This window comes from Oncorhynchus tshawytscha, linkage group LG13 (assembly GCF_018296145.1).
Source record: "Oncorhynchus tshawytscha isolate Ot180627B linkage group LG13, Otsh_v2.0, whole genome shotgun sequence".
Classification (NCBI taxonomy): Eukaryota; Metazoa; Chordata; class Actinopteri; order Salmoniformes; family Salmonidae; genus Oncorhynchus; species Oncorhynchus tshawytscha.
The window spans coordinates 47439635-47466987 of record NC_056441.1 but is presented as its reverse complement, the minus strand read 5'-3'; the positions used below and the strand labels follow the sequence as shown (position 1 = coordinate 47466987).

The 27353-nt window shown below is 41.1% G+C and overlaps 1 protein-coding gene across 5 annotated transcripts; it reads left to right on the top strand.

Annotated features, from left to right (window-relative positions):
- Window positions 1-10501: 10501 nt before the first annotated feature.
- Window positions 10502-27029, top strand: gdpd1 (glycerophosphodiester phosphodiesterase domain containing 1). 5 transcript variants are annotated; one of them, XM_024442047.2, is made up of 12 exons: window positions 12475-12617; window positions 14381-14478; window positions 15375-15532; window positions 15700-15742; window positions 17799-17934; window positions 18514-18559; window positions 18643-18764; window positions 18863-18952; window positions 19179-19312; window positions 25720-25785; window positions 25996-26047; window positions 26137-27029. In XM_024442047.2, the coding sequence occupies exons 3-12, from the start codon at window positions 15397-15399 to the stop codon at window positions 26287-26289; spliced, it is 978 nt and encodes a 325-aa protein (XP_024297815.1). In that variant the 5' UTR covers window positions 12475-12617; window positions 14381-14478; window positions 15375-15396; the 3' UTR covers window positions 26290-27029. The 5 variants fall into 5 exon arrangements, with proteins under 5 accessions (XP_024297819.1, XP_024297817.1, XP_024297818.1 ...); XM_024442046.2 differs by having other exon boundaries at window positions 12475-12687; XM_024442051.2 differs by lacking the exons at window positions 12475-12617; window positions 14381-14478 and adding an exon at window positions 10502-11047.
- Window positions 27030-27353: the final 324 nt, after the last annotated feature.

The following is a 27353-nucleotide window of genomic DNA, read 5'->3' as shown; positions in this document are numbered from 1 at the left end:
TGCATATTTTCCTAAGCTTGGGTCCTAGGAAAACATTGAATTTCTAATTCTGTTAAAGAACCTCTGCTTTACAGTCTTGGAGCCGATGCATCCTGAACAGAGAGAGTCCGTTGTAGAGTTGCCAAAACTGCCACACAAAACATCAATTACCAACTTTACACACAAAACAATTAAGTAATACAAAACACATGCACACACACAAAATCCCAAATGCCAGGTCAATCAAATGTTTAGGGCAGAACTGGGTTCAAATAATTTGAGCACTTGTTTGAGTCTGCCTGGAGTGCCAGATGGGCAGGGTTTGCAGTTTTGGGACTTTATTGGTTTATTAAGCCAGGTAACCTCAAACAGGCACAGATAAATGATTTGAAATTATTGTTTCAAGTTTGACAAAGCATAGAATATAACTGAAGATTTACAGTGCCTCCAGAAAGTATTCACACCCCTTGACTTTTTCATAATTTTGTTGTCTTACAGCCTGAATTTAAATGGATCAAATTAAGATTTTGTGTCACTGGCCTACACACAATACCGCATTTTGGCAAGCCTAAATACGTTCAGGAGTAAAAATGTGCTTAACAAATCACATAAGCTGCATGGACTTATTCTGTGTTCAATAATAGTGGTTTAGATTATTTATTTATGACTAACCTATCTCTGTACCCCACACACAGTTACCTGTAAGGTCTCTCAATCGAGCAGTGAAGGTCAAGCACATATTCAATCACAAAGACCAGGGAGGTTTTTCAATGCCTCGCAAAGAAGGGCACCAATTGGTAGATGTTTTTTTTTATTTTTTTAAATAACCGATGCTGAATATCCTTTTGAGCATGGTGAAGTTATTAATTAGGCTTTGGAAGGTGTACCAATACACCCATTCACTACAAAGATACAGGCGTCCTTCCTAACTCAGTTGCTGGACAGGAAGGAAACTGCTCAATAATTTCACCATGATTTTTTAAAACAGTTAGAGTTTAATGGTTGTGATATGAGAAAACAGAGGATGGATCAACAACATTGTAGTTAGTATTGTGTACTAACCTAAATGACAGAGTAAAAAGTAGGAAGCCTGTATATAATACAAATAATCCACAATGTTCATCCTGTATGCAACAAGGCACTGAAGTAATACTGCAAAAAATATGGCAAAGAAATTTACTTTATGTCCTGAATACAAAGTGTTGTTTGTGGCAAGTCCAACACAACACATTGCTGAGTACTTACCACTTCATATTTTCAAGCATGGTGGTGGCTGCATCATGTTATGGGTATGCTTGTCATTGGCAAGGACTAGAGTTTTTAGACAAATAAACAGAATACTTCTAAGCACAGACAAAATCTTAGAAAGAAGACTGAAGCAGGTTTTCCTCTAACAGACACTGAGATGAATTATCACTTTTCATCAGGACAATAACCTAAAACACGAGGCCAAATCTACACTGGAGTTGCTTATCAAGACAACATTGAATGTTCTTGAGTGGCCTAGTTGGTTGTGACTTAAATATTGGCTTGATAATCTATGGCAAGACTTGGTAATGACTTTCTGGCAATGATCAACAACCTACTTGACAGAGCTTGAAGAATTTAAGGAATAATGGGCAAATATTGTACAATCCATGTGTGCAAAGCTCTTAGAGACTTACCCCAAAAGAGTCACAGCTGTAATCACTGCCAAAAGTGTTTGTAACATGTGGGGGGTGAACACTGGTCACTTTAATATTGTTTACATACTTACCCCCTTCAAATGTATATACTGTTTTCTAGTCAAGGCTCATCTTATATAACTACTGCTGTACACACCTTTTCTTTTCATATACTATCCATAGTGTCTATACATCCCATCATACATATATAGTGCCTTCGGAAACTATTCAGACACCTTGACTTTTTCCACATATTTGGTAGGTTACAGCCTTATTCTAAAATTCATTACAATTTTTCCCCTCAATCTACACAATACCCCATTATGACAAAGCAAAAACTGGATTTCAGACATTTTTGCTCATTTACAAAAAATAATAAAAGATCACATTTACATAAGTATTCAGACCCTTTACTCAGTACTTTTTTGAAGCAGTTTTGGCAGCGATTACAGACTTCAGTTATCTTGGGTATAACGCTACAAGCTTGGCACACCTGTATTTGGGGAGTTTCTCCCATTCTTCTCTGCAGATCCTCTCAAGCACTGTCAGATTGGATGGGGAGTGTCGCTGCACAGCTATTTTCAGGTCATTCAGGCCAAATAGTTCAATCTTGGTTTCATCAGACCAGAGAATCTTGTTTCTCATGGTCTGAGAGTCTTTCGGTGACTTTCCACAAACTCCAAGGTCTTTTACTGAGACTTTTACTGAGAAGTTGCTTCCGTCTGGTCACTCTACCATAAAGGCCTTATTAGTGGAGTACTGCAGAGATGGTTGTCCTTCTGGAAGGTTCTCCCATCTCCACAAGGGAACTCTAGAGCTCTGTCAGAGAGACCATCGAGTTCTCAGTCACCTCCCTGACCAAGCCCCTTCTCCCCCGATTGCTCAGTTTGGCCGGGGGGCCAGCTCTAGGGAGAGTCTTGGTGGTTCTTGGGGACCTTCAATGCTGCAGACATTTTTTGGTACCATTCCCCAGATCTATGCCATGACACAATCCTGTCTCCGAGCTCTATGGACAATTCCTTCGACCTCATGGCTTGGTTTTTGCTCTGACATGCATTGTCAACTCTGGGACCTTGTATGCATGGAGATTTCTGATAATTGAAATTATTATTTTATTTTTTATATGACAGGTGTGCGCCTTTCCAAATCATGTCCAATCAATTGAATTGACCACAGGTGGACTCCAATCAAGTTGTAGAAACATCTGAAGGATGATCAATGGAAACGGGATGCACCTGAGCTCAATTTCAAGTCTCATAACAAAGGGTCTGAATACTGTAAATAAGGTATTTTTTTAAATAGATTTAATAAAATTTCTAAAACTTGTTTTCGCTTTGTCATTATAGGGTTTAATGTGTAGATTATTGAATCCATTTTAAAATAAGGATGTAACATAAAATGTGAAAAAAGTCAAGGGGTCTGAATACTTTCCCAAAGACACTGCGTGTGTGATTTATTATGCAATCCCTGTGCAACAACAAAGTAGCCTCAGTGTGACTCACTTTTATATACGTGACAAAGCAAACTAACTCCAGCTCAACTAATCTCACAGCCAGTGGAATCCCACAGCCAGATCCCATACTCACATGACCAAAAAACAGGAAGGGCAGAAGAAATGTCAGCCCTCGCCACATCCAGGACTGAAATCCTTCTGAAGGATAGATGGGCACAGAGTAGATGTAACCAAATGTATCTCAAATATATCTCTATGTAACTATAACAAGGCGCGTCATTATTAGACTGTCTCACCCACAGTCCGGTAGATTGTGTCTTTCTCCCAGGGTTCTTAGTCTGTACAGACAGCCGCTCTGATAGTAGTACTGCATACAGTGAACTATGTCTGTGTTGCCAGAAAATACACACGCACGCACAAACTCGACAATTACTTGCTGTAATTGTAACGCTAATGTATTCCTTGTGTTTTAAGACTTGTTTTGAAAGCTTACTTTGATATAAAGAAAAGGCGAGGAATTGGTTCCTGAAACTCTGGTACAGGTATCCATCAGGCCTACCAGACATCTGATAATGACTGTTGAATACAGTGTACTATATTGTATACGGTAAACCTTTTAACTTCACAGTTCAATACAGGCTCATCTTCAAATTGCTCATGGTCACCTGCAAAGCACTCAATGGACTGGAGCCCACATATCTTACTGACCTCCTGCAGCATCCCTACACTCCCACCTGTTCACTATGCTCTTCGACACTGGCTTCCTCACCATCTCTAACACCAAGCTCTGATCCATGGAAGACCAGACTTTTTAGAACTGCAGCTCCCTAACTCTGGAACTCCCTCCCTCTCCATGTCGGAACCTCAAAATCCATACAAATATTCAAATCCACACAGACTTACCCAGATTCCCTGTTGTCTTAGCTTTCATCCTCTGTCTAGTTCACTTCCCTGGTTAGTCTGTCATCATGTTTAGTGTTCTCCATGGTTAGTCTGCCCTTATGTTTAGTGCACCTTTATATATTTACTTATTTAATATGTGATTTTATTACTTTATATCCTGCTGATTTTGATGTGTATGTAGGTTAAGTGACTTTGTGTGTCGTGAATAGCGAATAGTTATAATAGCCCTTTCCTACAGTCAAATGACCAAATAGTCCTCTTGTGGCCTCATGGGTGGAATGCTATTATATTTCATAATTAATAAACAATATTTAAATTAAATTAACTGAAAATCCGGTGTTTATGTCAAATGGTTTTGTGAGGTCTTCTGTGATGTATATCAAGTGTCAAGTTGGAATGCAAACTTAAAATTGAATACATTTCAATTATATTTCTGTCATCTTTCTTTAAGCCCATAACCATGTGTGTGAGGTGTACACATTTGTTTCAAAGTAGATTTGTTTAAGACTACCAAGAAACTCTGTGTGACCCTGATTTAGCCCACTGCAGTAAAAGGTTCATTCATCGACCTGGCCAAGGCTTTCGACTCTGTCAATCACTGCATTCTTATCGGCAGACTCAACAGCCTTGGTTTCTCAAATGACTACCTTGCCTGGTTCACCAACTCCTTCTAAGACAGAGTTCAAGTGTGTCAAATCGGAGGACCTGTTGTCCGGACGCCTGGCAGTCTATGGTGGTGCCACAGGGTTAAATTTTCGGGCTGACTCTTTTCTCTGTATACATCAATGATGTTGCTATTGCTGCTGGGGATTCTCTTATCCACCTATACGCAGACGACACAATTCTGTATTCTTCTGGCCCTTCTTTGGACACTGTGTTAACTAACCTCCAGACGAGCTTCAATGCCATACAACACTCCTTCCATGGCCTCCAACTGCTCTTAAATGCAAGTAAAACTAAATGCATGCTCTTCAACCGACCGCTGCCCACCCGTCCAGCATCACTACTCTGGACGGTTCTGACTAGGTATTTGTAGTTGTCCACATATTCTAGGTGTCTGGTTAGACTGTGAACTCTCCTTCCAGACTCACATTAAGCATCTCTACTCCAAAATTTAATCTAGAATCGGCTTCCTATTTCGCATCAAAGCATCCTTCACTCATGCTGCCAAACATATCCTCATAAAACTGACTATCCTACCGATCTTTAACTTTGGCGGTGTCATTTACAAAATAGCCTCCAACACTCTACTCAGCAAATTGGATGCAGTCTATCACAGTGCCATCCGTTTTGTCACCAAAGCCCCATATACTACCCACCACTGCGACCTGTATGCCCTTGTTGGCTGGCCATCGCTTCATATTCACCACCAAACCCACTGGCTCCAGGTCATCTCCAAGTCTTTGCTAGGTAAAGCCCCGCCTTATCTCAGCTTACTGGTCACCATAGCAGCTCCCACCCGTAGCACGCGTTCCAGCAGGTATATTTCACTGGTCACCCCCAAAGCCAATTCCTCCTTTGGCCGCCATTCCTTCCAGTTCTCTGCTGCCAATGACAGAAACAAATAGCAAAAATCACTGAAGCTGGAGACACATATCTCCCTCACTAACTGAAAGCATCAGCTATCAGAGCAGCTTACAGATCATTGCACCTGTACATAGCCCATCTGTAAATAGCCAACCCAACTACCTCAGCCCCATATTGTTATTTATTTTTTTGCTCCTTTGCACCCCAGTATCTCTACTTGCACAATCATCTTCTGCACATCTATCACTCCAGTGTTTAATTGCTAAATTGTAATTATTTCGCCGCTATGGCCTATTTATTGCCTTCCCTCCCTAATCTTACCTCATTTGCACACACTGTATATAGACTTTTTTGGGGTTGTTTTTCGGAGGATGCACGGCTCTCGACCGTCGCCTCTCCTGAGTCTGTACAGCAGTTGCAGCAAGGGGACAAGACTAACTACCAATTGGATACCACGAAAAAGGATTAAAAAAGGTTTATCAATTCAGGAGAAAAGGAGCAGTAAAACCGTGAGGCACAGCTTGAATTTCTCATATTCATCTTTGTAGGAAAATCTGATGAGCAAGATACATTTTCTAATCATGAAAAGTCAATCTGTTGCCATCTTCTCCATAAATCTAAATGCCAAGTTTTGAACAAAAACAACTTGAAAGATGAATTATTATTTCTTATTTATCACCTCCATCTGATGGAGACATTTGGAATAGGACGACAAATCACTTTATGGTTTTTAATATAAATATACAATTCGCTAGATAAGGTGTACAGTATGTTAACATTTCTAAGAGTTAACAAATCCATTTTGGTGGAAGCTACTTTCTTTGACTGTTTTCTCAGGAGAGTCACACTTACATTGCCCAGAACAAGATTGAGATATAGCCTGTGGTTTGTGAGATATGAATGACAACTGTTTTATTTAACAAGCCATTGAAATACATTACCAGTCAAATGTTTGGACACACCTAATAATATAAGGGTTTTCTTTTTTGGACTATTTTCTACATTGTAGAATAATAGTGAAATATGAAATAACTACATGATTCCATATGAGTTATCAAAAAAGTTAAACAAATCAAAATATATTTTATATTTTTCAAAGTAGCCACCCTTTGCCTTGATGACAGCTTTGCACACTCTTGGTATTCTCTCATCCAATATCACCTGGAATGCTTTTCCAACAGGATTGAAGGAGTTCCCAGTTGTTGGCTGCTTTTCCTTCACTCTGCGGTCCAAATCATCCCAAACCATCTCAATTTGGTTGAGGTTGGATGATTGTGGAGGCCAGGTCATCTGATGCAGCACTCCATCACTCTCCTTCTTGGTCAAATAGTCCTTACACAACCTGAAGGTGCGTTTTGGGTCATTGTCCTGAAAAACAAATGATAGTCCCGCAAACCAGATGGGATGGCGTGTCACTGCAGAATCCTGTGGTAGCCATGCTGGTTAACTGTGCCTTGAATTCTAAATAAATCAGTGTCACCAGCAAAGAACCCCCACAACATCACACCTCCTCCTCCCTGCTTCACAGTGGAAACCACACATGCAGAGATCATCCATTCACCGACTCTGCGTCTCAGACACGGCGGTTGGAACCAAAAATCTACAATTTGGACTCATCAGACCAAAGGATCGATTTCCACCAGTGTAATGTCCATTGCTTGTATTTCTTGGCCCGAGCAAGTGTCATCTTCTTATTGGTGTCCTTTAGTAGTGGTTTCTTTGCAGCAATTTGACCATGAAGGCCTGATTCATGCAGTCTCCTCTGAACAGTTGATGTTGAGATGGGTTTATTACTTGAACTCTGAAGCATTTATTTGGGCTGCAATTTCTGAGGCTGGTAACTCTAATGAACGTATCCTCTGCAGCAGAGAACTCTGGGTCTTCCATTCCTGTGGCGGTCCTCATGAAAACCAGTTTCATCATAGCGCTTGATGGCTTTTGCGACTGCACATAAAGAAACTTTCAAAGTCCTTGAAATGTTCCGAATTGACTGACCTTCATGTCTGAAAGTATTGATGCACGGTTGTTTCTCTTTTCTTATTTGTGCTGTTCCTGACATAATATAGTTTTACCAAATAGGGCTATCTTCTGTATACCACCCCTACCTTGTCACAACACAACTGATTGGCTCAAACGCATTAAGGAAAGAAATTCCACAAATTAACTTTTAAAAACACACACCTGTTAATTGAAATGCATTCCAGGTGACTACCTCATGAAGCTGGTTGAGAGAATGCCAAGAGTGTGCAAAGCTGTCATCAAGGCAAAGGGTTGCTACTTTGAAGAATCTTAAATACAAAATATATTTAGATTTGTTTAACACTATTTGGTTACCACATGATTCCATATTTGTTATAATGTAGAAAGACAGTAAAAAAAAATTAAAAAATGAATGAGTAGGTGTGTACAAACTTTTGACTGGTACTGTATATAAATCATCAGAATAGGAAAACAGCCAACAACTCTTTCAAATGTCCCTCTAAGACCTGTGAAATAATGTTTTTAATGTAGTGACACTCATACGCATTTTTCTTTGGAAGGAAAGCCTCCGTTTCAAAGAAAGTGTTGGGTCTTGCTTTAATGTGCTCCTTGATTTCATCCAAGGTTTTTACATCGTCCTCTGTCAGTCTCTCCTTATTGCATCTGTTGATGAATGATGGAGAGGGCCTTGAAAAACTGTGTTCGGGTGCATGAAACCTTTTAGAGAAAGAGAGCGAAGGTGTGTGTGTGAGCGCGTGCATGCGTGTGCACTAGCTTACTTCTTCACTAGCTGAGACATGTCCTTCAGCCTTCTCCGCTGGCGGGCGATAGAGGAAGAGCTCTGCAGCTAGCTGGTGGCTCTCCTGGTAATGAATTTTAAATGTCATCATATCAATATACAAGACAGTGACAATGTATAGCCCATTAAAATCTATTTGAATGATTCTTCCTTTTTGACAAAGTACTGTGATTACTGTATGTACAGTGCATTTGGAAATTATTCAGACCCCTTTATTTAAAAAAAAACTGTTATGTTACAGCCTTATTCTAAAATGGATCAAATGAAACAAATTATCTACACACTCAATACTCCATAATGACAAAGTAAAAACCAGGTTTCAGAAATTGTTGCTAATTTATAAAAAATGAAATATCTTATTTACATAAGTATTCAGACCCTTTGCTATGAGACTCAAAATTGAGCTCCGGTGCATACTGTTTCTATTGATCATCCTTCAGATGTTTCTACAACTTGATTGGAGTCCACCTGTGGTAAATTAAATTGGACATAATTTGGAAAGGCACATACTTGTCTATATAAGGTCCCACTGTTGACAGTGCATGTCAGAGCAAAAACCAAGCCACGAGATCAAAGGAATTTTGTCCAGGCACAGATCTGGGGAAGGGTACCAAAACATTTCTGCAGCATTGAAGGTCCCCAAAAACACAGTGGCCTCCATCATTATTAAATGGAAGTAGTATGAAACCACCAAGACTCTTCCTGGCGCTGGCCGCCATGCCAAACTAAGTGTAGCCGATGTGAAATGGCTAGCTACTAGCGGTGGTGCGCGCTATTGGCGTTTCAATTGGTGACGTCACTTGCTCTGAAACCTTGACGTAGTGGTTCCCCTTGCTCTGCAAGGGCCACGGTTTTGTGGAGCGATGGGTAACGATGCTTCAGGGGTGACTGTTGACGTGTGCAGAGCGTCCCTGGTTCGCGCCCAGGTCGGGGCGACGGGATGGACGTAAAGTCTATACTGTTACATTAGCAAGCGAGGGAGAAGGGCCTTGGTCAGGGAGGTGACCAAGAACCCGATGGTCACGCTGACAGAGCACCAGAGTTCCTCTTTGGAGATGGGAGAACCTCCCAGAAGGACAACCATCTCCGCAGCAATCCACCAATCAGGCCTTTACGGAAGAGTGGCCAGGCGGAAGGCACCTGAAGGACTCGCAGTCCTTCAGGAAACCAGATGCTCTGGTCTGATGAAACCAAGATTGAACTCTTTGGCCTAAATGCCAAGCATCACATCTGGAGGAAACCTGGCAAAATCCCTACGATGAGGCATGGTGGTGGCAGCATCATGCTGTGGGGATGTTTTTCAGCAGCAGGGACTTGGAGACTAGTCAGGATCGAGGGAAAGATGAACAGGGCAAAGTACAGAGATATCCTTGATGAAAAACTGCTCCAGAGCAATCGATTATTATTATTTGACCCTGCTGGTCATCTATGAACATTTGAACATCTTGGCCATGTTCTGTTATAATCTCCACCCGGCACAGCCAGAAGAGGATTGGCCACCCCTCATAGCCTGGTTTCTCTCTAGGTTAAGGCCTTTCTAGGGAGTTTTTCCTAGCCACCGTGCATCTACACCTGCATTGCTTGCTGTTTGGGGTTTTAGGTTTGGCTTCTGTACAGCACTTTGAGATATCAGCTGATGTAAGAAGGGCTTTATAAATACATTTAATGGGCTGTTTATGGCAGGCAGTGAACTTTGACTTTGTTACAAATATGTGTGAGCTGACCAAGTAATTTGTTGTCACTAATGCGGAAAGGTGGAATAAACGAGTCAGGAGTAGGTTTTCTTGATTGAACACAGTTCTCTATTGAGGGATTTCTGTCAATACAAACACTCCAACACAATCAATGAGAATCTCCCAAGGAAAAACACACATCTTCTTCAGATGAAACAGGAACACATGATTATCTTTAAACTGTAAAAAAAAAAAAAAAAAAAAAAATCACAGGTTTGTCACCGTCTTAATGGTTGTTCGTGGATAGCTCCCCTCTCTTGGTGGCCATTCTCCTGAGATAATTTACCTTCTCCTCACCTTCCAAATGATACGTCCTCTCCTTTGGTGGAGCAACAACTCGTTTTCTTTATTTTTCCTTCTCTCTCTGCTGATTCTCTTTCCCCTACAGAGAGAACATATCATTAGTACCGTCAGCTGTGCTTAATTGCCTCTGGTCACCTTGACTCACATGCCTGGTTGGGCGACTATCCGTGAGCCCAGCCTACCCTCTGGTGGTCCTTCCACACATGCTTGATTGACATGGACATTGTTCTCTCTTGCAATGATCTGTTTATCACATCTAGTGCTTAATGGTTTTTGCGACTGCACTTAAAGAAACTTGATGGACTGTCGTTTCTCTTTTCTGGACTTCCTTGAGTGCCTTGTTAGGGTGAAAGAGTTTGAGGTGCCAAGGATCAAGGCTGTACAGCAGAGCTCCTATGTGGAGGCCGTGAAGAGGGTTAAAGGAGTAATAGGGCATATTGCTGAAGATGCACCGCAACCAGTTGCGTGTGTTTTATGTCGATCAAGTGATCTGGATGCACTCCTTGTGAAGAAGGTGGATTTTGTAGCATTCATAGCCACAGTTATTAATTGTAATGCACACGTGTCCAAGAAGTCCAAGAAGCTGGACATCATTGTTTCCGTAGTCAAAAATGTTTTTGGGGCTCCAAGACTTTACGGCAGACGCACTGCAAGGACTACTGTCACCAGAAAATGTCCTGCCCTCACAGGATTCTTCTAAGCCCGTGTAAGGACCTGATTAGAATTTTAACAGAAAGGCAAGTTGATTTAGCTTAGTTTAACTTTCTTTTTGATAGTTTGTGCGATAGTTTGTATTTTTTTATCATGCTTTATTTACTTTTTGGGATTATCCACCATCACAACAGGGGGCGTAATGCACATCCGATTGTTGTGAAAGTCATTATATGTGAGAATAAGAATATTTTGGTGCGGCCAATCAGCGACATTGCAATAATGATCATGAGTATGTGGGCTACAAAGTATCAGCTGTGTGCAAAGGAGAATGACAGATGGATGGAGTGGCAGTAGAGCTGGCGTCCCTCAAGGAGGCAAGAAAGAGATTGCTGCGAAAAAGGGGAATATTTTCATAAGGAGTCGTTTAATTGGATTTCGGAGGAGGAAAGGAGGGAAAAAGAGAGGAAGAATAGGTTGAAGAGAATGAGAGAGGCAAAGGTTGAGTCTGAATCTGTTGGAGATGACGGAATAGAGAGGAAGTGTGTTGACAATGTTTGGTGTCAAGTGTAACAGAGTGAGCCCTATGCCACACCGAGTTCTGGAGGTGAAATGGAAGTGAATGAGGGTGAGTTAACTGAGGTGTGGTGAAGAGCTCAGAGCCTGAATCTGACATCAATGGACATGATAAAGAAGAATCTGGTCCAGTGGGAGTGACATTTTTGTGGTTTCAGGGTGGGTGGGAAAGGAGTTGGGTGCAGTTGAATCAGTGAAGGTAACCGGTAGTGGACTTATGATATTTGTTTGTGTTTCTTCTGCTCAGAGGGAGCGGGTGCTCCGTGTCATGCAACTTGGGTCAAGATCTGTTTCTTGCTTTGCGCTTAGGAATAGTGCACCATTTAATGAAGTGATTCATGGGGTAGTGTTAAGTGTGGAGGTGGAACAATTGAAGTTGAATATTCCTGGTGTTTGTGACGCCTGCCATTTGGTACGGTGCAGACCCGGTGGTGAGTGTGGTGAAACGGAATCATGGTCAGTCCTTTTTAGTTTTGAGTCTGAGTCTTTACCCGACAAAGTTATGTTAAAATATATCAGTTATCCTGTTAGAGCTTAGTGTGCCAAATCCACTGTGGTGTTTCAGGTGCAATGTTTATGGTCATGTCGCAGTAGCGTGTTGGAGGGAGATTCCAAGATGTGGGATGTGTGCAGGAAGGCATGGGACAGAAGATTATGTAGAAGAAAGTATGAAGTTGTGTGTGTCAACTGGTTGAGTGGTGGTGTCCTGTCCTCCCTGGCCGTTGGCATGATGCAGGAGCAGATAGGGTCAAAGTAGTGGAATTGGTTTATTTTTTTTATACGTATTTTTTGTTTATTTCTTTCCTTTCCCCCCTTTGTATCACAAAGTATACTGATTTATATTATAGTCCAGTTGGGGGCGGTAATGCAACAATTGGATTTCAACCGCCATTAAATACCAAAGAAGAAGATTGTGCAGATGCAGCTAAGACGGTGGACCGTGGATGGAAGAGCACGCTTGTTTGAAATTGAAAAGCATCGTGGTAGCTTTTTTATAAAGAAGACGTCAAGACGAAGCAGCTGCACTGTTGAGCGCTACATCCCGAGGGGTTCGTGCTGATTGTACGGAGATTGTGACAGTCGGTTAAATGGCGTCCCTTGAGAAGGCAAGAACTAGATGTATGTCAGGAGAAGTGCACTATTATCATAAGTAGACGTATACTTGGAATACGGAGGAGGAATGGAGAGTAAAAGGGAGGCAGAGGGGGTCTAAGAGAAAGAGAGGGAGGAAGAGGGTGAGCTTGAATCTGTAAAAAAAAGCGGGAAAGCGGGAAATCTGTTTTAAAGAAGAGTGATAGAAAGTGTAAGCAGAGTGAGCTGAAGACGGGGTTAGAAATGGTAGGTGTGGTGAAGTTCTCGGGGCCGGAGGCTTGCACTGAGGTTCGGGATAAAGATGAGTGTGACAGGAGTAAAGCTTTTGGAAAAGGTGGACCCTTGCCTTTTTTGCTGATTCATTCGTGGTTTCAGTGTGGGTGAAAACAGAGTTTGGTGCTGGGGTATTGGTGAGGGTAATTAGAAGTGGTCTTGTGATAATTGTTTGTTTCTGATGGTCAAAGAGAGAGAGGCGCTCCGCGTCAAATGAATTGTTTTGCTCTCAAGAAAAGTACACCATTGAAAGGAGTGATTACTGGGGTAGCAGTAAAAGTTGACCAAATGAAGGGGAAGATTCCCGGTGTTTGTGATGCTTGTCGTTTGGTGCGATGCAGACAGGGTTGCGTGAGAGGTGAAACAGGAGTCATTGTCTGTTCTTTTGAGTTTTGATGTTGAGTCTTTGCGCGACAAAGTGATGTTAGGATATATAAGTTATCCTATACAAGCTTTTGTGCCAAACACATTATGTTCTTACAGGGGTCAAGCTTATGGGCATGTGGCAGCAATGTGTAGGAGGGAGGTTCCTAGGTGTGAGAAGTGTGCAGAAAGGCACGAGACAAAGACATGTGTAGAGCATTGGGGAAAGTAGGGGCATGTGTTAATTGTAGGGGTGCCCACGGGGTTGGGGATCAGACATATCCCGTGCGAGAGAGGCAGGTTGTGGTTTACAGGGTTAGAGTAGTGCAGAAGTTGTCATATGCAGAGGAAGACGAGTCAAGGGGTAGGGATCCTGAGAGGAGTGTGTGAGTAGTAGATCTGTACCAATACAGAGGGATAGGCCAACAAGTGATATGTTTCAGTAAGATTGGATTTTTAGCATTTACAGCAATGATTATCAACTGTTCTGCAGGAATGGAACATAAGTCGCAGAAAATTGAGGTTATGGTGGCAGCTGCAGAGAGGTATTTGGGTGTGCGAGACTTGACGTCAGAAGAGTTACAGGGTGTGTTAAGTGGTGGTGTCCCATCCTTTCAGGTTGTTGGACTTAGGTAGGACTAAATAGATTTAAATAGTGGAGTCGGGTGGTGTTTTTACTTTTTTTATGTGTAGTGTAAGATGTAAAAAAAAAAAAGTATTTAACTAGCCTTATTTACAATGACTGCCTACCCCGGCCAAACCCTAACCCAATTGTGCGCCGCCCTATGGGACTACCAATCACGGCCGGTTGTGATACAGCCTGGATTCGAACCATGGTCTGTAGAGACGCCTCTAGCGCTGAGATGCAGTGCCCATAGACCGCTGCGCTACTCGGGAGATTTGTTTACTGATTTTTTTTTTTTTTTTTTTTTTTTTCAAGAAAAGTACAAGGGAGTTGTACTCCAGTCTAGTAGGTGGCGGTAATGCCACATTTATTGTATGCCAACCTCCGTTAAACCTCATCAAATAAGAAGATTTATGCCATCTGTCGTTGAAGTAAAGATTGTTCTGTCTGTGGTTGCAGTTGTAATAGCGTTCAGCAGACAGGACTTGCATAAACCTTGGCGTTTACCGGGCAGAAGTTTCCACATATCCAGAAGAAAAGTTAGTTTGTTGTCAAAGGTAAAATGCAATTTGTTGGCTCACACTACTGTAGATAAACACATTCACTAACGTTTTAGCCCATCTACACGTACGGTATCTGTCATTCAATTGCTAGCTATTTGTCATTATTGTATCTTCATGTACAGCATGTACTGTACTGTGCCGTAAAGCTATCTCATGATTATGACTCAGTTCTATTCAATGATGTATATAAATCGTTGGTTCCATTGCATTACACAAAGGCAGCTTCTGTAGGGGGTGATTTTGTTAAGAGCCCCGAAGCTCGGTCTGAACATTATTAACGCATCGCTTGCGGTATGGTTTTGGAAGCATAAGGACCTTTTTCATATCGACGAGAAATGCTTTTTGAAAAAAAAAAGTTAAATTGACACACCTATTTTAATAGGGTTAGGGTTCCAACATCGCCATATTTCCTTGTTACGGAAACAGACGGAAGACCGAGTGAACTGACGTTACCTGTACTAATTAGTTAGCTATCTGCGTCGCCGAACACCTGTGTGTAAAACGGAAGACAGGCGCCAACAACGTGTTGTCACTGGAAAAAAACTGTCGGCTGCAAATGTATTGAAACCGGTTAAAACATTATACATTAAGTGTTTGTTTTGCATTTGTTACATTATTTTGATATGAAAGGAATATGTTTCTAGAACTGTACCTCAATTTAGATTCGATTCACGTTTAGATGGAGTATCTGGGTGCTTTGGCTTCCAAACAGAACATGTAAGGTCCTTGGACTAAGCAGTATTAGGCAACTTTAGTCCAATTTTGGACAGCAGTATGAACGTGTACATTTTTAAAAATGTAATCTGACCTACTTATTAAAGCTGAATCATGGTGACTTATCAGTATTTGCTAGTATAGCTATGCTTGACTATACATGTTACCTTTCCCAGTTGAGCTAAAGGAGAATCAGAGATGTGTGCTGCTGTCTACGTGTTGTCTACGGTGATGGGGTATGTGCTCACCTCTGCCTTGTTATTGAAATGCCCAACACTGCTGCATCGGCGGAAGAGAGAGCCATTCCTGAGCAGACACATATCCCATCGTGGAGGTAAGTGTTGCTGGAATCTTGCTTCATCCATACATAACACATCCATGAAACTGGAACTACAAAAGGCAGTGTTGTATCTCAAGACATCTCGCTAACTTGGCTCACACCAACTTTGTTTCGGGCACCTCTAATTTATGAACTTCTTTCTGTCATGTCTGTATTTGCAGGGGCAGGTGAAAACCTGGAGAACACCATGGCAGCTTTCAAGCAGTGAGTCAAGTCCATATCCTCCCATTGACTCATGCTGCATCATGTCATGTTTAACACAGCCTAATCCTCCTGTGTTGGCCTAAATATCCAGACTAACAGCAAGCAATGCCATAAGCAGATAACACATGGAACATAATTGATGGTAAACCTACACTCTCTATGGAGGAAGTAGGCAGATGGGACTGGATGTCCTCATGGGTAAAATATAATTCTGCTGAATGTATTATTCGGCTTGCCAAAATGACTCATATCATCAAGTTTGTTTTATTGCTAGTAGAGGATGATTGTGTGTAATAGCAGTCTAGACTCAAAAGTATAAATCATGTCATGTCGGTGTGCTGGAGTGCTTTATCATGTACTGTGTGTGGCTGTTGCAACTGACGGATCAGACCATATTTTGCCATAATAACATGACACCAACAATGTTCAATCAGGAGCAGTAGCGGTTCATGGTTAAAATCATTGAGGGGAAAAAAACATGTTGGTAATTGCGTTGTTTGCTCTATAACCTGTTAGTTCATATGCCATGCCACCAGTCACAGTGCATTCGGAAAATATTCAGACCCCATGACCTTTTCCACATTTTGTTACGTTACAGCCTTATTCTAAAATGGATTAAATAGTTTCCCCCCCCCTCAATCTACACACAATACCCCATAATGACAAAGCAAAAACAGGTTTAGACATTTTTGCAAATGTATAAAAAAAACTGAAATCACATTTTCATGGGTATTCAGACCCTTTACTCAGTACTTCGTTGATGCAACTTTGGCAGCGATTACAGCCTCAAGTCTTCTTGGGTATGATGCTACAAGCTTAGCACACTTGTATTTGTGTAGTTTCTCCCATTCTCTTCAGATCCTCAAGCTCTGTCAGGTTGGATGGGGAGTGTCGCTGCACAGCTATATTCAGGTCACTCCTGAGATGTTCAAGGTTGGGCTCTGGGTTGGAATACTTGTCTAAATAAGTTCAGTTTTTTATTTTTAATACGTTTCCAAACTTTTCTTAACCTGTTTGCTTTGTCATTATTGGCTATTAATTGAAAATCAGTCAATCACTACTTTTATTTTTGTTTTCCTAGGTTACCTGGCAAAAAAATGTTGCTCGCTTGCCTAACTTTCTTCATGGGCAACGATGAGCAAGTTAGTTAACGTTAGCCTACTACGTCTAGCTACATATTGAACTTCCAACCTCTCAAGGGCCAGGTGCACAATGTATAAATTAATGGTTATATCAGAATCGCCATTTATAATCATTGGCCTGTATGTTGAATTAAGTAAAACCACAAGTCCAAATCCCTATCTCCATCCATGGCTAATTTGAGAAAGGGATGAGTTTAGCTAGCCACCGGAGGGCAAAGACATAAATGTAAAAATTAAAGTTTTCTATCAATGGTGTTTTGCTTTTGATGTGATTGGTGTGTATTCAAATCCAAACTGGCTTTCCTTGACACTTATTTTTGGTGCGTCAGGACCATTCACAATTTAGCTCAATGCTGATTTTTGGCTATTTTAACTTTAAAAATAAAAACAATTATCATGGGGGGCCAAATGCTTGCTGGCTTCCTTTGTGTTCAATGCTATGGGCGGCAACAATGTCGTGACCAGACAGCATCAGATAGCTGGGCTACACATACAGAGGGGTAAAGTTTCGCTCGCTCGGTTGCCTTGTCCGGTGAGCTGCGTTGAAGGAAAATTATGAAACACAGAGACGAAATATGCATTATTACTTATTTTGGTAAATGCACACCACTTTGAAGTGTGGGTAACCGAGTTGAATTGGTTAGCCTCACTCCTTGGCTTGAAATGCCAACATTTGTGCCATCGACTTGCTAGCGTTGCGGTGGTGTAGTTGGCTATGGCATTGTCAAGAGGGTGGTTGTGTGTTTGCAAGACAGAGGACGCACAATAAATCCCAATAAGGGAGGAAGATGTACTGTTAAGCAAGCAGCGTTGATTTCCATTACGTGTGTACCCTGTCTAGATTTGTTGACGCTATCCTCAACTTACTGCTGGTGGGGTATATGTGTGTGATTGTCTCCTTTACATGTGTCCAGTGCAGTGGGCCTTGGCACTGACATGCTGGAGCTGGACTGTCACATGACCAAGGACGAGCAGGTGGTCGTGTCACACGATGCCAACCTGGAGAGGTCGACTGGCATCAGTGCCTACATCTCTGACGTGGCCTACGCCGTGAGTATCGCAAGGTTGGCTTCTCAACAGCCATATAAAAAATATACGTACTTTACCTAGGCCTCATTGAGGCAAGTGGTCCGTAAGGCCTCCATGGTCCCCACCTTTCTTCCTGTCTTGGGCTATTTTAGACGCCACTTTCCAGGTCTTGAACTCTGCTTTCATGTAATTCTACTTCCAAGTCTTTTGCTGCATTTATCTCAATATTAGAATAGATCCTGTTAAAAGTTTAATCTGATTTTTGACCAAAGAATACATCTCAAGGGATTAGTGTCACGATACCAGTATCGCAATAATACGACACCAGATTTTCCTTGGCAAGAAAGAGTACATGAGGCAGAATAAACTCTATGGTCCTTTTTTATAGCCTACTTTTATAAAAATATTGTGTGCTGTAGCTTGCAAAATAAACATGTGACTCTGGGTGACATCATAAGGCTGTTTTTTCCAACAGAAGTGTTTTCCTCAATTAAGTCTGCTTCATGTTTTGTTTCTTTTTCTTCCTTACTTCCTGGTATTGTGACAACACAAAAAGGGATATGCATGATAAAATGTGTGTAATATGTTTGTTCTCTACAGGATCTGCCTCCTTACCTGTGCAAGCTTGGTGTGACTTTCCAGAGAGGTGAATATCACTGTTTGTATGTAGTACATGCTGCTTTGGCAGGTGTGGATGTGTTCTTAATTTTTCCCTGTGTGTGTCTACAGAATGTGTCTGTGAGGGAGGGGAGGACAAACGCATTCCTCTCCTCAGGGATGTGTTTGAGGCTTTCCCTAAGACCCCTGTCAACATTGATATCAAGGTCAACAATGACACCCTTATCAAGAAGGTGTGGCCCGGGGTTAGACATTTCAGGAAAGTGGGTGCTTTGAGTGTGTTATGGGGTAAGTGTTCTCATTGTGGGTTGTGAACTTGTTTGTTCTGCAGGTCTCAGAGCTGGTTGTGAAGTATGACAGAGAACACATCACTGTTTGGGGCAACTCTAGCAACCAGATTGTGCAGAAGTGTTACAAGGAGGTACCTAATGGCTTATTTCCTTGTATAATGATATAATCTGTTTATGCTTGATAATATTTACCTTGATCAACACAAAATTGGAAATTATATTTACATGTTTTTATGATTGGTGTTTGGGAAGAACCTTTTTAGCAAATAGGAGGACCGAGTTCTTTGTCATACTAGGATGGCTGGATTGTGGACTTAGGTTTTATCACCACCTTATACTTTCCTGTCTGTGTTGTAGAACCCTCGTATCCCAGTGCTGTTCAGCATGCGCAGGGTTCTAATGCTGGTGGGTCTCTTCTACACCGGCCTTCTGCCATTTGTGCCCCTCAAAGAGCAGTTCCTGGAGATCCCCATGCCCTCCATCGTCACTAAGTATGCAACACCCAGAGACACGCACACCCACTTAGCTTAGGCCATAATTTTACATGTAACACCTATCCTCCTTGGTTCTAGTGTTTGTATGACACGTTTTACTTGACATTATGAGACATGTCTTACCTTGCTTCAAAGTAGCCTAGCCAAAATTCCACTATAGAAATGTGGAGGCAATTATTTTATAAAGATTTCTTCATTTTTAATTGTAATTTTATTTGACCAATTAGGTTGATTGAGAACACGTTCTCATTTACAGCAACGACCTGGGGTTATAGTTACAGGAGAGAGGAGGGGGATGAATGAGCCAATTGGATGTCTGTTTTAAGTGCCTTGCTAAAGATCGACGTAAAGAAATCCACAGGGGCTGGTGCACTTGACCTCTTCTTACTACAGCCTCCTGCCACACTCATTGTTGAATCTTTTAACTTGACAATTGCTCCTGGTGTTATCCCTAAGGTTTTGAAAGCGGCACATGTCCTCCCGCTACATAAAGGCAGGGAGGTCCTTCTGATTTAGGTAACTTGGAGATTGGACAGTAATTATCTTGCCTAGCCAAAGTATTAGAATCTCTGACCCACTCCCAGCTAATAATAACTCTATTCTAAATATGCACCAATGTTGTTTTAGATCTGGACATGGCACTGTTTCAGTTACTATGGTAACTGAAGTGTGCAAAGCTGTCAAGGCAAAGGGTGGCTTTTTGAAGAATCTCAAATATAAAATATATTTTGATTTGTTTGACACTTTTTTAAATATTTTTTTTACTACATGATCCCGTATGTGTTATTTCATAGTTTTGGTGTCTTCACTATTATTCTCCAATGTAGAAAATAGTAAAAATATAGAAAAACCCTTGGAGTAGGTGTTCTAAAACTTTAGACCGGTAGTGTATGTTCTGTAATTCATGGACATTTTTCTCAGATGGGCTACATATTCACTCATTGGATGTACAGTGGGGCAAAAAGGTATTTAGTCAACCACCAATTGTGCAAGTTCTCCCACTTAAAAAGATGAGAGGCCTGTAATTTTCATCATAGGTACACTTCAACGATGACAGACAAAATGAGAACAAAATCCAGAAAATCACATTGTAGGATTTTTAATGAATTTATTTGCAAATTATGGTGGAAAATAAGTATTTGGTCAATAACAAAAGTTTATCTCAATACTTTGTTATATACCCTTTGTTGGCAATGACAGAGGTCAAACGTTTTCTGTAAGTCTTCACAAGGTTTTCACACACTGCTGGTATTTTGGCACAGATCTCCTAGAGCAGTGATGTTTTGTTGCAGGGCAACACAGACTTTCAACTCCCTCCAAAGATTTTGAAATGCCTTGAAATGCTTCTTACGAAGCCACTCCTTCGTTACCCGGGCAGTGTGTTGGGGATCATTGTCAAGCTGAAAGACCCAGCCACGTTTCATCTTCAATGCCCTTGCTGATGGAAGGAGGTGTTCACTCAAAATCTGACGATACATGGCCCCATTCTTTTTTTTACACGGATCAGTCTTCCTGGTCCCTTTGCAGAAAAACAGCCCCAAAGCATGATGTTTCCACCCCCATGCTTCACAGTAGGTATGGTGTTCTTTGGATGCAACTCAGCATTTTTTTGTCCTCTAAACACGATGAGTTGAGTTTTTACCAAAAAGTTATATTTTGGTTTCATCTGACCATATGTCATTCTCCCAATCTTCTGGATCATCCAAATGCTCTCTAGCAAACTTCAGACGGGCCTGGACATGTACTGGCTTAAGCAGGGGGACACGTCTGGCACTGCAGGATTTGAGTCCCTGGCGGCGTAGTGTGTTACTGATGATAGGCTTTGTTACTTTGGTCCCAGCTCTCTGCAGGTCATTCACTAGGTCCCCCTGTGTGGTTCTGGGATTTTTGCTCACTGTTCTTGTGATCATTTTGACCCCACTGGGTGAGATCTTGCATGGAGCCCCAGATCGAGGGAGATTATCAGTGGTCTTGTATGTCTTCCATTTCCTAATAATTGCTCCCACAGTTGATTTCTTCAAATAAAGCTACTTACCTATTGCAGATTCAGTCTTCCCAGCCTGGTGCAGGTCTACAATTTTGTTTCTGGTGTCCTTTGACAGCTCTTTGGTCTTGGCCATAGTGGAGTTTGGAGTGTGACTGTTTGAGGTTTTGGACAGGTCTTTTATACTGATAAGTTCAAACAGGTCCCATTAATACAGGTAACGAGTGGAGGACAGAGGAGCCTCTTGAAGAAGTTACAGGTCTGTGAGAGCCAGAAATCTTGCTTGTTTGTAGGTGACCAAATACTTATTTTCCACCATAATTTGAAAATAAATTCATTAAAAATCCTACAATGTGATTTTCTGGATTTTTTTTTTTTTCATTTTGTCTGTCATAGTTGAAGTGTACCTATGATAAATTACAGGCCTCATCTTTTTAAGTGGGAGAACTTGCACAATTGGGCGCTGACTAAATACTTTTTAAGACGGAGACAAATCTTGTGCAGTCCACGAGGATGAGATGCACTGCAGTACTTAATGCAGCTGGTGGCCACACCAGATACTGAATGTTACTTTTGATTTTGTCTCAGTTGTTGAATCTTATGTTCATACAAATATTTACTCATGTTAAGTTTGATGAAAATAAATGTAGTAGACAGTGAGGTTTTTCTTTGTTGCTGAGTTTAGAGCTTGCCTGTCCATTAAGCACAGGAAGCACATTCTATAGTCAACTTTCCTGCCAGTTCTTTACTATGTTGACACCATTTACCAGAATGCAGCAACCACTATTTTTAAACCTTTGGATGCCTTCTACCATATCGCCCTTTGCTTTATTACAGGTGACAGTTTTAAGACTCATCACTGCATCAGAATGTTCGGCTGGACCTCAGTCCTGTCGATCACTTCGTTACCCCCTTGTTGTTTGCAAAGCTCTGCTTCAAAAGCTTCCAGGATACCTCACTTCACTGTTTAAATGTACTGAACAGAAATATAAACGCAACATGAAACAATTTCAAAGATTTTACCGAGTTACAGTTCAGTCAATTTAAATAAATGTGGCCCTAATCTATGGATTTCACATGCCAGGGAAAACAGATATACGTCCGTTAGTCACAGATACACAGTCCTACGTTTTTTTTAAGGTATCAGAAAACCAGTCATTATCTAGTGTGACCACCATTTGACTCATGCAGCTCGACACATCTCCTTTGCATAGAGTAGATCAGGCTGATTGTAGCCTGTGGAATGTTGTCCCTTTCCTCTTCAGTGGCTGTGCGTAGTTGCTGGATATTGGCGGGAATTGGAACACGCTGTTGAGCCAGAGCATCCCAAACATGCTCAATAGGTGACATGTCTGAGTATGCAGGCCATGGAAGAACTGGGACATTTTCAGCTTCCAGGAATTCTGTACAGATCCTTGCGCCACGGGGCCGTGCATTATTGTGCTGAAACAACATGCGGTGATGGCGGAGGAAGACTGGCACAACAATGGGCCTTTGGATCTCGTTACTGTATCTCTGTGCATTCAATTTGCCATCGATTTTAAATAGTTTGTTGTCCATAGTTTGTCTGCCCTACTATAACCCCACGGCCGCCATGGGGCACTCTGCAAACTGCTCGTACACACAACGCCAAACATGTGGTCTGCGGTTGTGAGGCCGGTTGTACGTACTGCCAAATTCTATAAAACAACATTGGAGGCGGCTTATGGTAGAGAAATTAACTTTCCATTCTCTGAAAACAGCTCTGGTGGGCATTCCTATAGTCAGCATGCCAATTGCACACTCCCCCCTCAACTTGAGACATCTGTGGTATTGTTGTGACACAACTGCACATTTTAGTGACCTTTTTATTGTCCCCAGCACAAGGTGTACCTGTGTAATGATCATGTTTCTTGAAATGCCACACCTGTCCCGTTGATGGATTATCTTGGCAAAGGAGAAATGCTCTCTACCAGGGAGGTAAACACATTTTTTTTCTCTACATTTTAGAGAAATAAGCTTTTTGTGCATATGGAAAATATCTGGGATCTTTTGTTTCAGCTTATGAAACATGTGACCCACACTTTACATGTTGTGTTTAAAACCCCACAAAGTGTTGTATATCCGCCTTTAGTTTTAATGCACCGCAGTTATGGAATGATTTACAAAACAAATTACACCTGGTGCCGATAGGGCAGTTTAAAACTGTTCACTGAAGTGTGCAATTGATTAATCAAACTTGTAATAACCTGATGTAATGTATTTATAGCTGTCTTGTTTTTTAAAATATTTTTGTACTCAGGGTACCATTTTGTAAATGAGCCACTGGTCTCAATTCCCCTAAATAAATAAAAGTAAATAAAATATGCCCATAACTAGCATTTCTATCCTCTTCTATTGGTTTTCATATCAATATTCGTTGTCCGGATGGCAAAATCCTAGTCATATTATCAATCCATCAGGGTTGTTGCATCTTTAGATTCCCCTCCTAATTTTCTAGCAGATTTTCATCTTTTTCACATACTCTATGGAACCGGTCTGCTTTTTAGAATCTGTGTCCCTGCGACTTGCATTTCGGAAAGTGATTGAAAATGTAAAAACACATTGGCTACTTTAGTTACAGGAGTTGCATGTTCGATATTAGAAACTGGGTTGTTCGAGCCCTGAATAGTGATTGGCTGAAAGCCGTGGTATGTCAGACCGCGTTGCGTCATGCTTAAGAACAGCCCTTAGCTGTGGTATATTGGCCATATACCACACTCCCTCGGACCTTACTGCTTAAATATAGTTTTTTGGCTGTGAGACGATATGCTTGCTATTGTTGTATGTTTCAGTTATGCTCACAATGAAACATTTGTTCTGTCTATGCATGTGTAGTATTTAAGGCTGTCACGTAATTTTACTGTTTGGAACTAATTTAACTGGTTAAGGAGGGTCGGCTAAAAATATAAATTTCCATACCTAGCATAAACCAACTTTCTTTTTTTTTTTTAAACACCCGTTTATTTAAAAAGTTTTGCTCTTTCGAATTATTAGAACATGTAAACACTTTAAAAAAAAATGTTTATCGGAGTTCTGTGTTTTATCTCCACATGTGCTATCACGAGCAGCAGGAGCCTCCCTCTTAGGCTTGAGTGAAGTGAGTTCGAAAAGTGTTTACGAATACCAACTTTACATGTCCGAACCCGGAATCAAATAGGCTTCCACCAAAAATGATATGGTCACTGTTTTCAAATGTTTATTTTTACTTTCTGCATTTTTCCCATCAGGCAACTTGATTATCAGATGTCTGTAAACAGGATTATTAGGGAAGTTGTTGTTCTCGCAAAGCATGCAAATGTTTTAACCACTACTATATTAAGCTGTCATTTTACAATCATAAATGTAATCAATGATTCTAACCAGTAGATATTTAGTCAAGTATCTTATTGTAAGATAAGTGGCGCCCTACCTCACCTCACAATACCCTCATGTTGTCACTCCATGAGGGTAATTGTTAGGGGAGGTAAACTGTTTTATCTGCTACCGCACGACAAGCGGTACCGGAGCGCTAAGTCTAGTACCAAAAGGCTCCTTAACAGCTATTACCCCCAAGCTGTAAGACGACTGAACAATTATTCAAATGGCCACCGGGCTATTTACATTGACCCCCCTTCCCATTTGTTTTGTACACTGCTGCTACTCGCTGTTTATTATCTATGCATTGTCACTCCACCCCTACCTACATGTATTTACCTCGACTAACCTGCACATTGACTCGCTATCGGTACCCCCCCCTGTATGTAGCCTCGTTATTGTTTTTTGTTTTTGGTAAATATTTTCTTAACTCTTTCTTGAACTGCACTGTTGGTTAATAGCTTGTAAGTAAACATTTCATGGTAAGGTCTACACTTGTTGTATTTGGTGCATGTGACAAAGTGAGATTTGTTCTCTTCACTGGCTCTCCTACCTCTCAATCTCTTGTTATCAGGAACCACAGGTTGCCGTTTGAAAGTTGATCTCTGGGCACAATTTAAATGATTCGAATAACATGCCTGTTCTCTAGATTATAAATACTTTCCAATTTGGAAGTAAGCCCAACAGCAGGGATCATATGGATTAATAATAAATGCCTTTCCATTTAAAGCAGCTGAATTTGGATGTAAACAGAGGTTGAAGCCACTGTGGTTTGTTATAAGCTAGCCATTTTTCTTTTTGTTCACCGGAGGGTCCTTTTCAAAGGTATATTGTGAGATTCTGTACATTTTTCATCTTACCCAGAGTCAGATGAACTCATGGATAGTGCAGGTGTACCTGTAGACTCCAAGTCATTGTGCTAACGCTAGTTGGCATTGGCTCGCAAAACCACCTCTATCCTTCAAAAGAGGATTGATCTGTTTTAAGAAGTGTGCTTTTGATTCCTTTATTTTCACTTATGTATTGCCTGTGTTTGATTCCATAGACATCTTATGAGGGATCCTGATAAGATGACCAGGAGTCAGCATGTCATCACCTGGCTGGCAGATACGTAAGTGTAATAGTCAGATTACTGTACCCTCCACTTGGAACAACTGCTCCATTGCACCCTTCAGAAGAAGCTCACATAGCATTACATTTACTTCTGATCAGTGGTTCAGTACTTCTGACTTCTGATCAGTGGTTGGCTGTGGTCCAGTACAGGTGAAAAGTATCATAAATGATGAGGTTCATTAATCAGGGTCTAAACTTTCTCATGCAGCCTGCTGATGAGAAGAGCTCTGTTCAATCACCTAACAGCAAGGGGAATACAAGTAAGGCCATTCTGACAACTGCTATTGTTTGCTTTTTATCACAGTCACGTTGTATAATAATATGTGCTCTTATTTTTTTTACATTTCAGGTTTATGTCTGGGTGCTGAACGACGAGAAGGACTTTAAGAGAGCCTTTGACCTGGGAGCCACAGGGGTCATGACCGACTTCCCCACAAAGCTGAGGGACTTCATGGAGAAGAATGGCACTGCTAAATCACTAAATAAACTAAAGACTGAATGATCTGCCAAAGTTGCCACTTCCCCACCACTAAAGCCAACTGACCTGTCAAACTATCTCCAGACTCCATGTAGATACAGTATTGTTTGAACACCAGCACAGGCAGCTAAGATTATTTGGCCTTTGTCCTGCATGTCAACTGGGCAATAAGCCTTTTTAGTGTATCTACTTTTACAGAAAGGTTTTGTTCGATTTAATTTAACATGGGTCAGTTCAGATGTTAATTGTAGTTGAGGGATATTTGATTAGTGGTTCAATATTCAAGTGTGTCTTGTATTTTGCTGTTTGACAGATAATGCACACATCTGTCTTATTCAAGACTTATTTCAGTGCCAGTCTGCTTGTGCTATAATGCCAACTCCATTGCTCATAGTTGAGCCTAACATGGCATGACAATGAGTGAAAAGGAGTTGGCATGAAAGCACAGACTGGCATTACAATTAGTCTTGAATTTATGTAAAGTGATAAATATTTTCACCTGCAGAATCAATAGAATTTTAAGTGTTTTATATTTTGCAATTTTATATTTAATTTTTTAATTTAAATATTGATTGGAAAATTGTATTGAAATATGAAATGTGTTTGAAGTTTGGTCGTGCTGTAAAGACAACTCTCCAGAAAAATGCATAGATTTGTATGAAACACGGGAAAGGGATAGATGTTAACAGAATGAAGCCATAGACATGGAAAATGTATGACAATTGACAAGTCAGTGTCAGAATGATTAAAGTGATTTTTCTGGACGTTTTGTATAATTTCAGCTAGTTTTTGACAAGCTGTCACGAGCCAAAACACAACTTCATTTGCAACCTCATTTGGACTTTACTGTACTGACCTGACGCCGCCTCCCACTTTAAGCTTGCAACCTCATTGGGCGTCATTCCACCTGCCAATTAACATTGTCCATCATGTCTAGTTGTTGCAGAAAAGTTTACATAGATGGGATGGAGAAGCGAGGATCAGCAACAAGTCAATTTGATGGGAACCACGATTGCTAGGGAACAAAGACAAAAGGCTGGTCATTGGTTTTTTGTTTTTGTGTTCGATCATACATTTCGGTTTCGAAA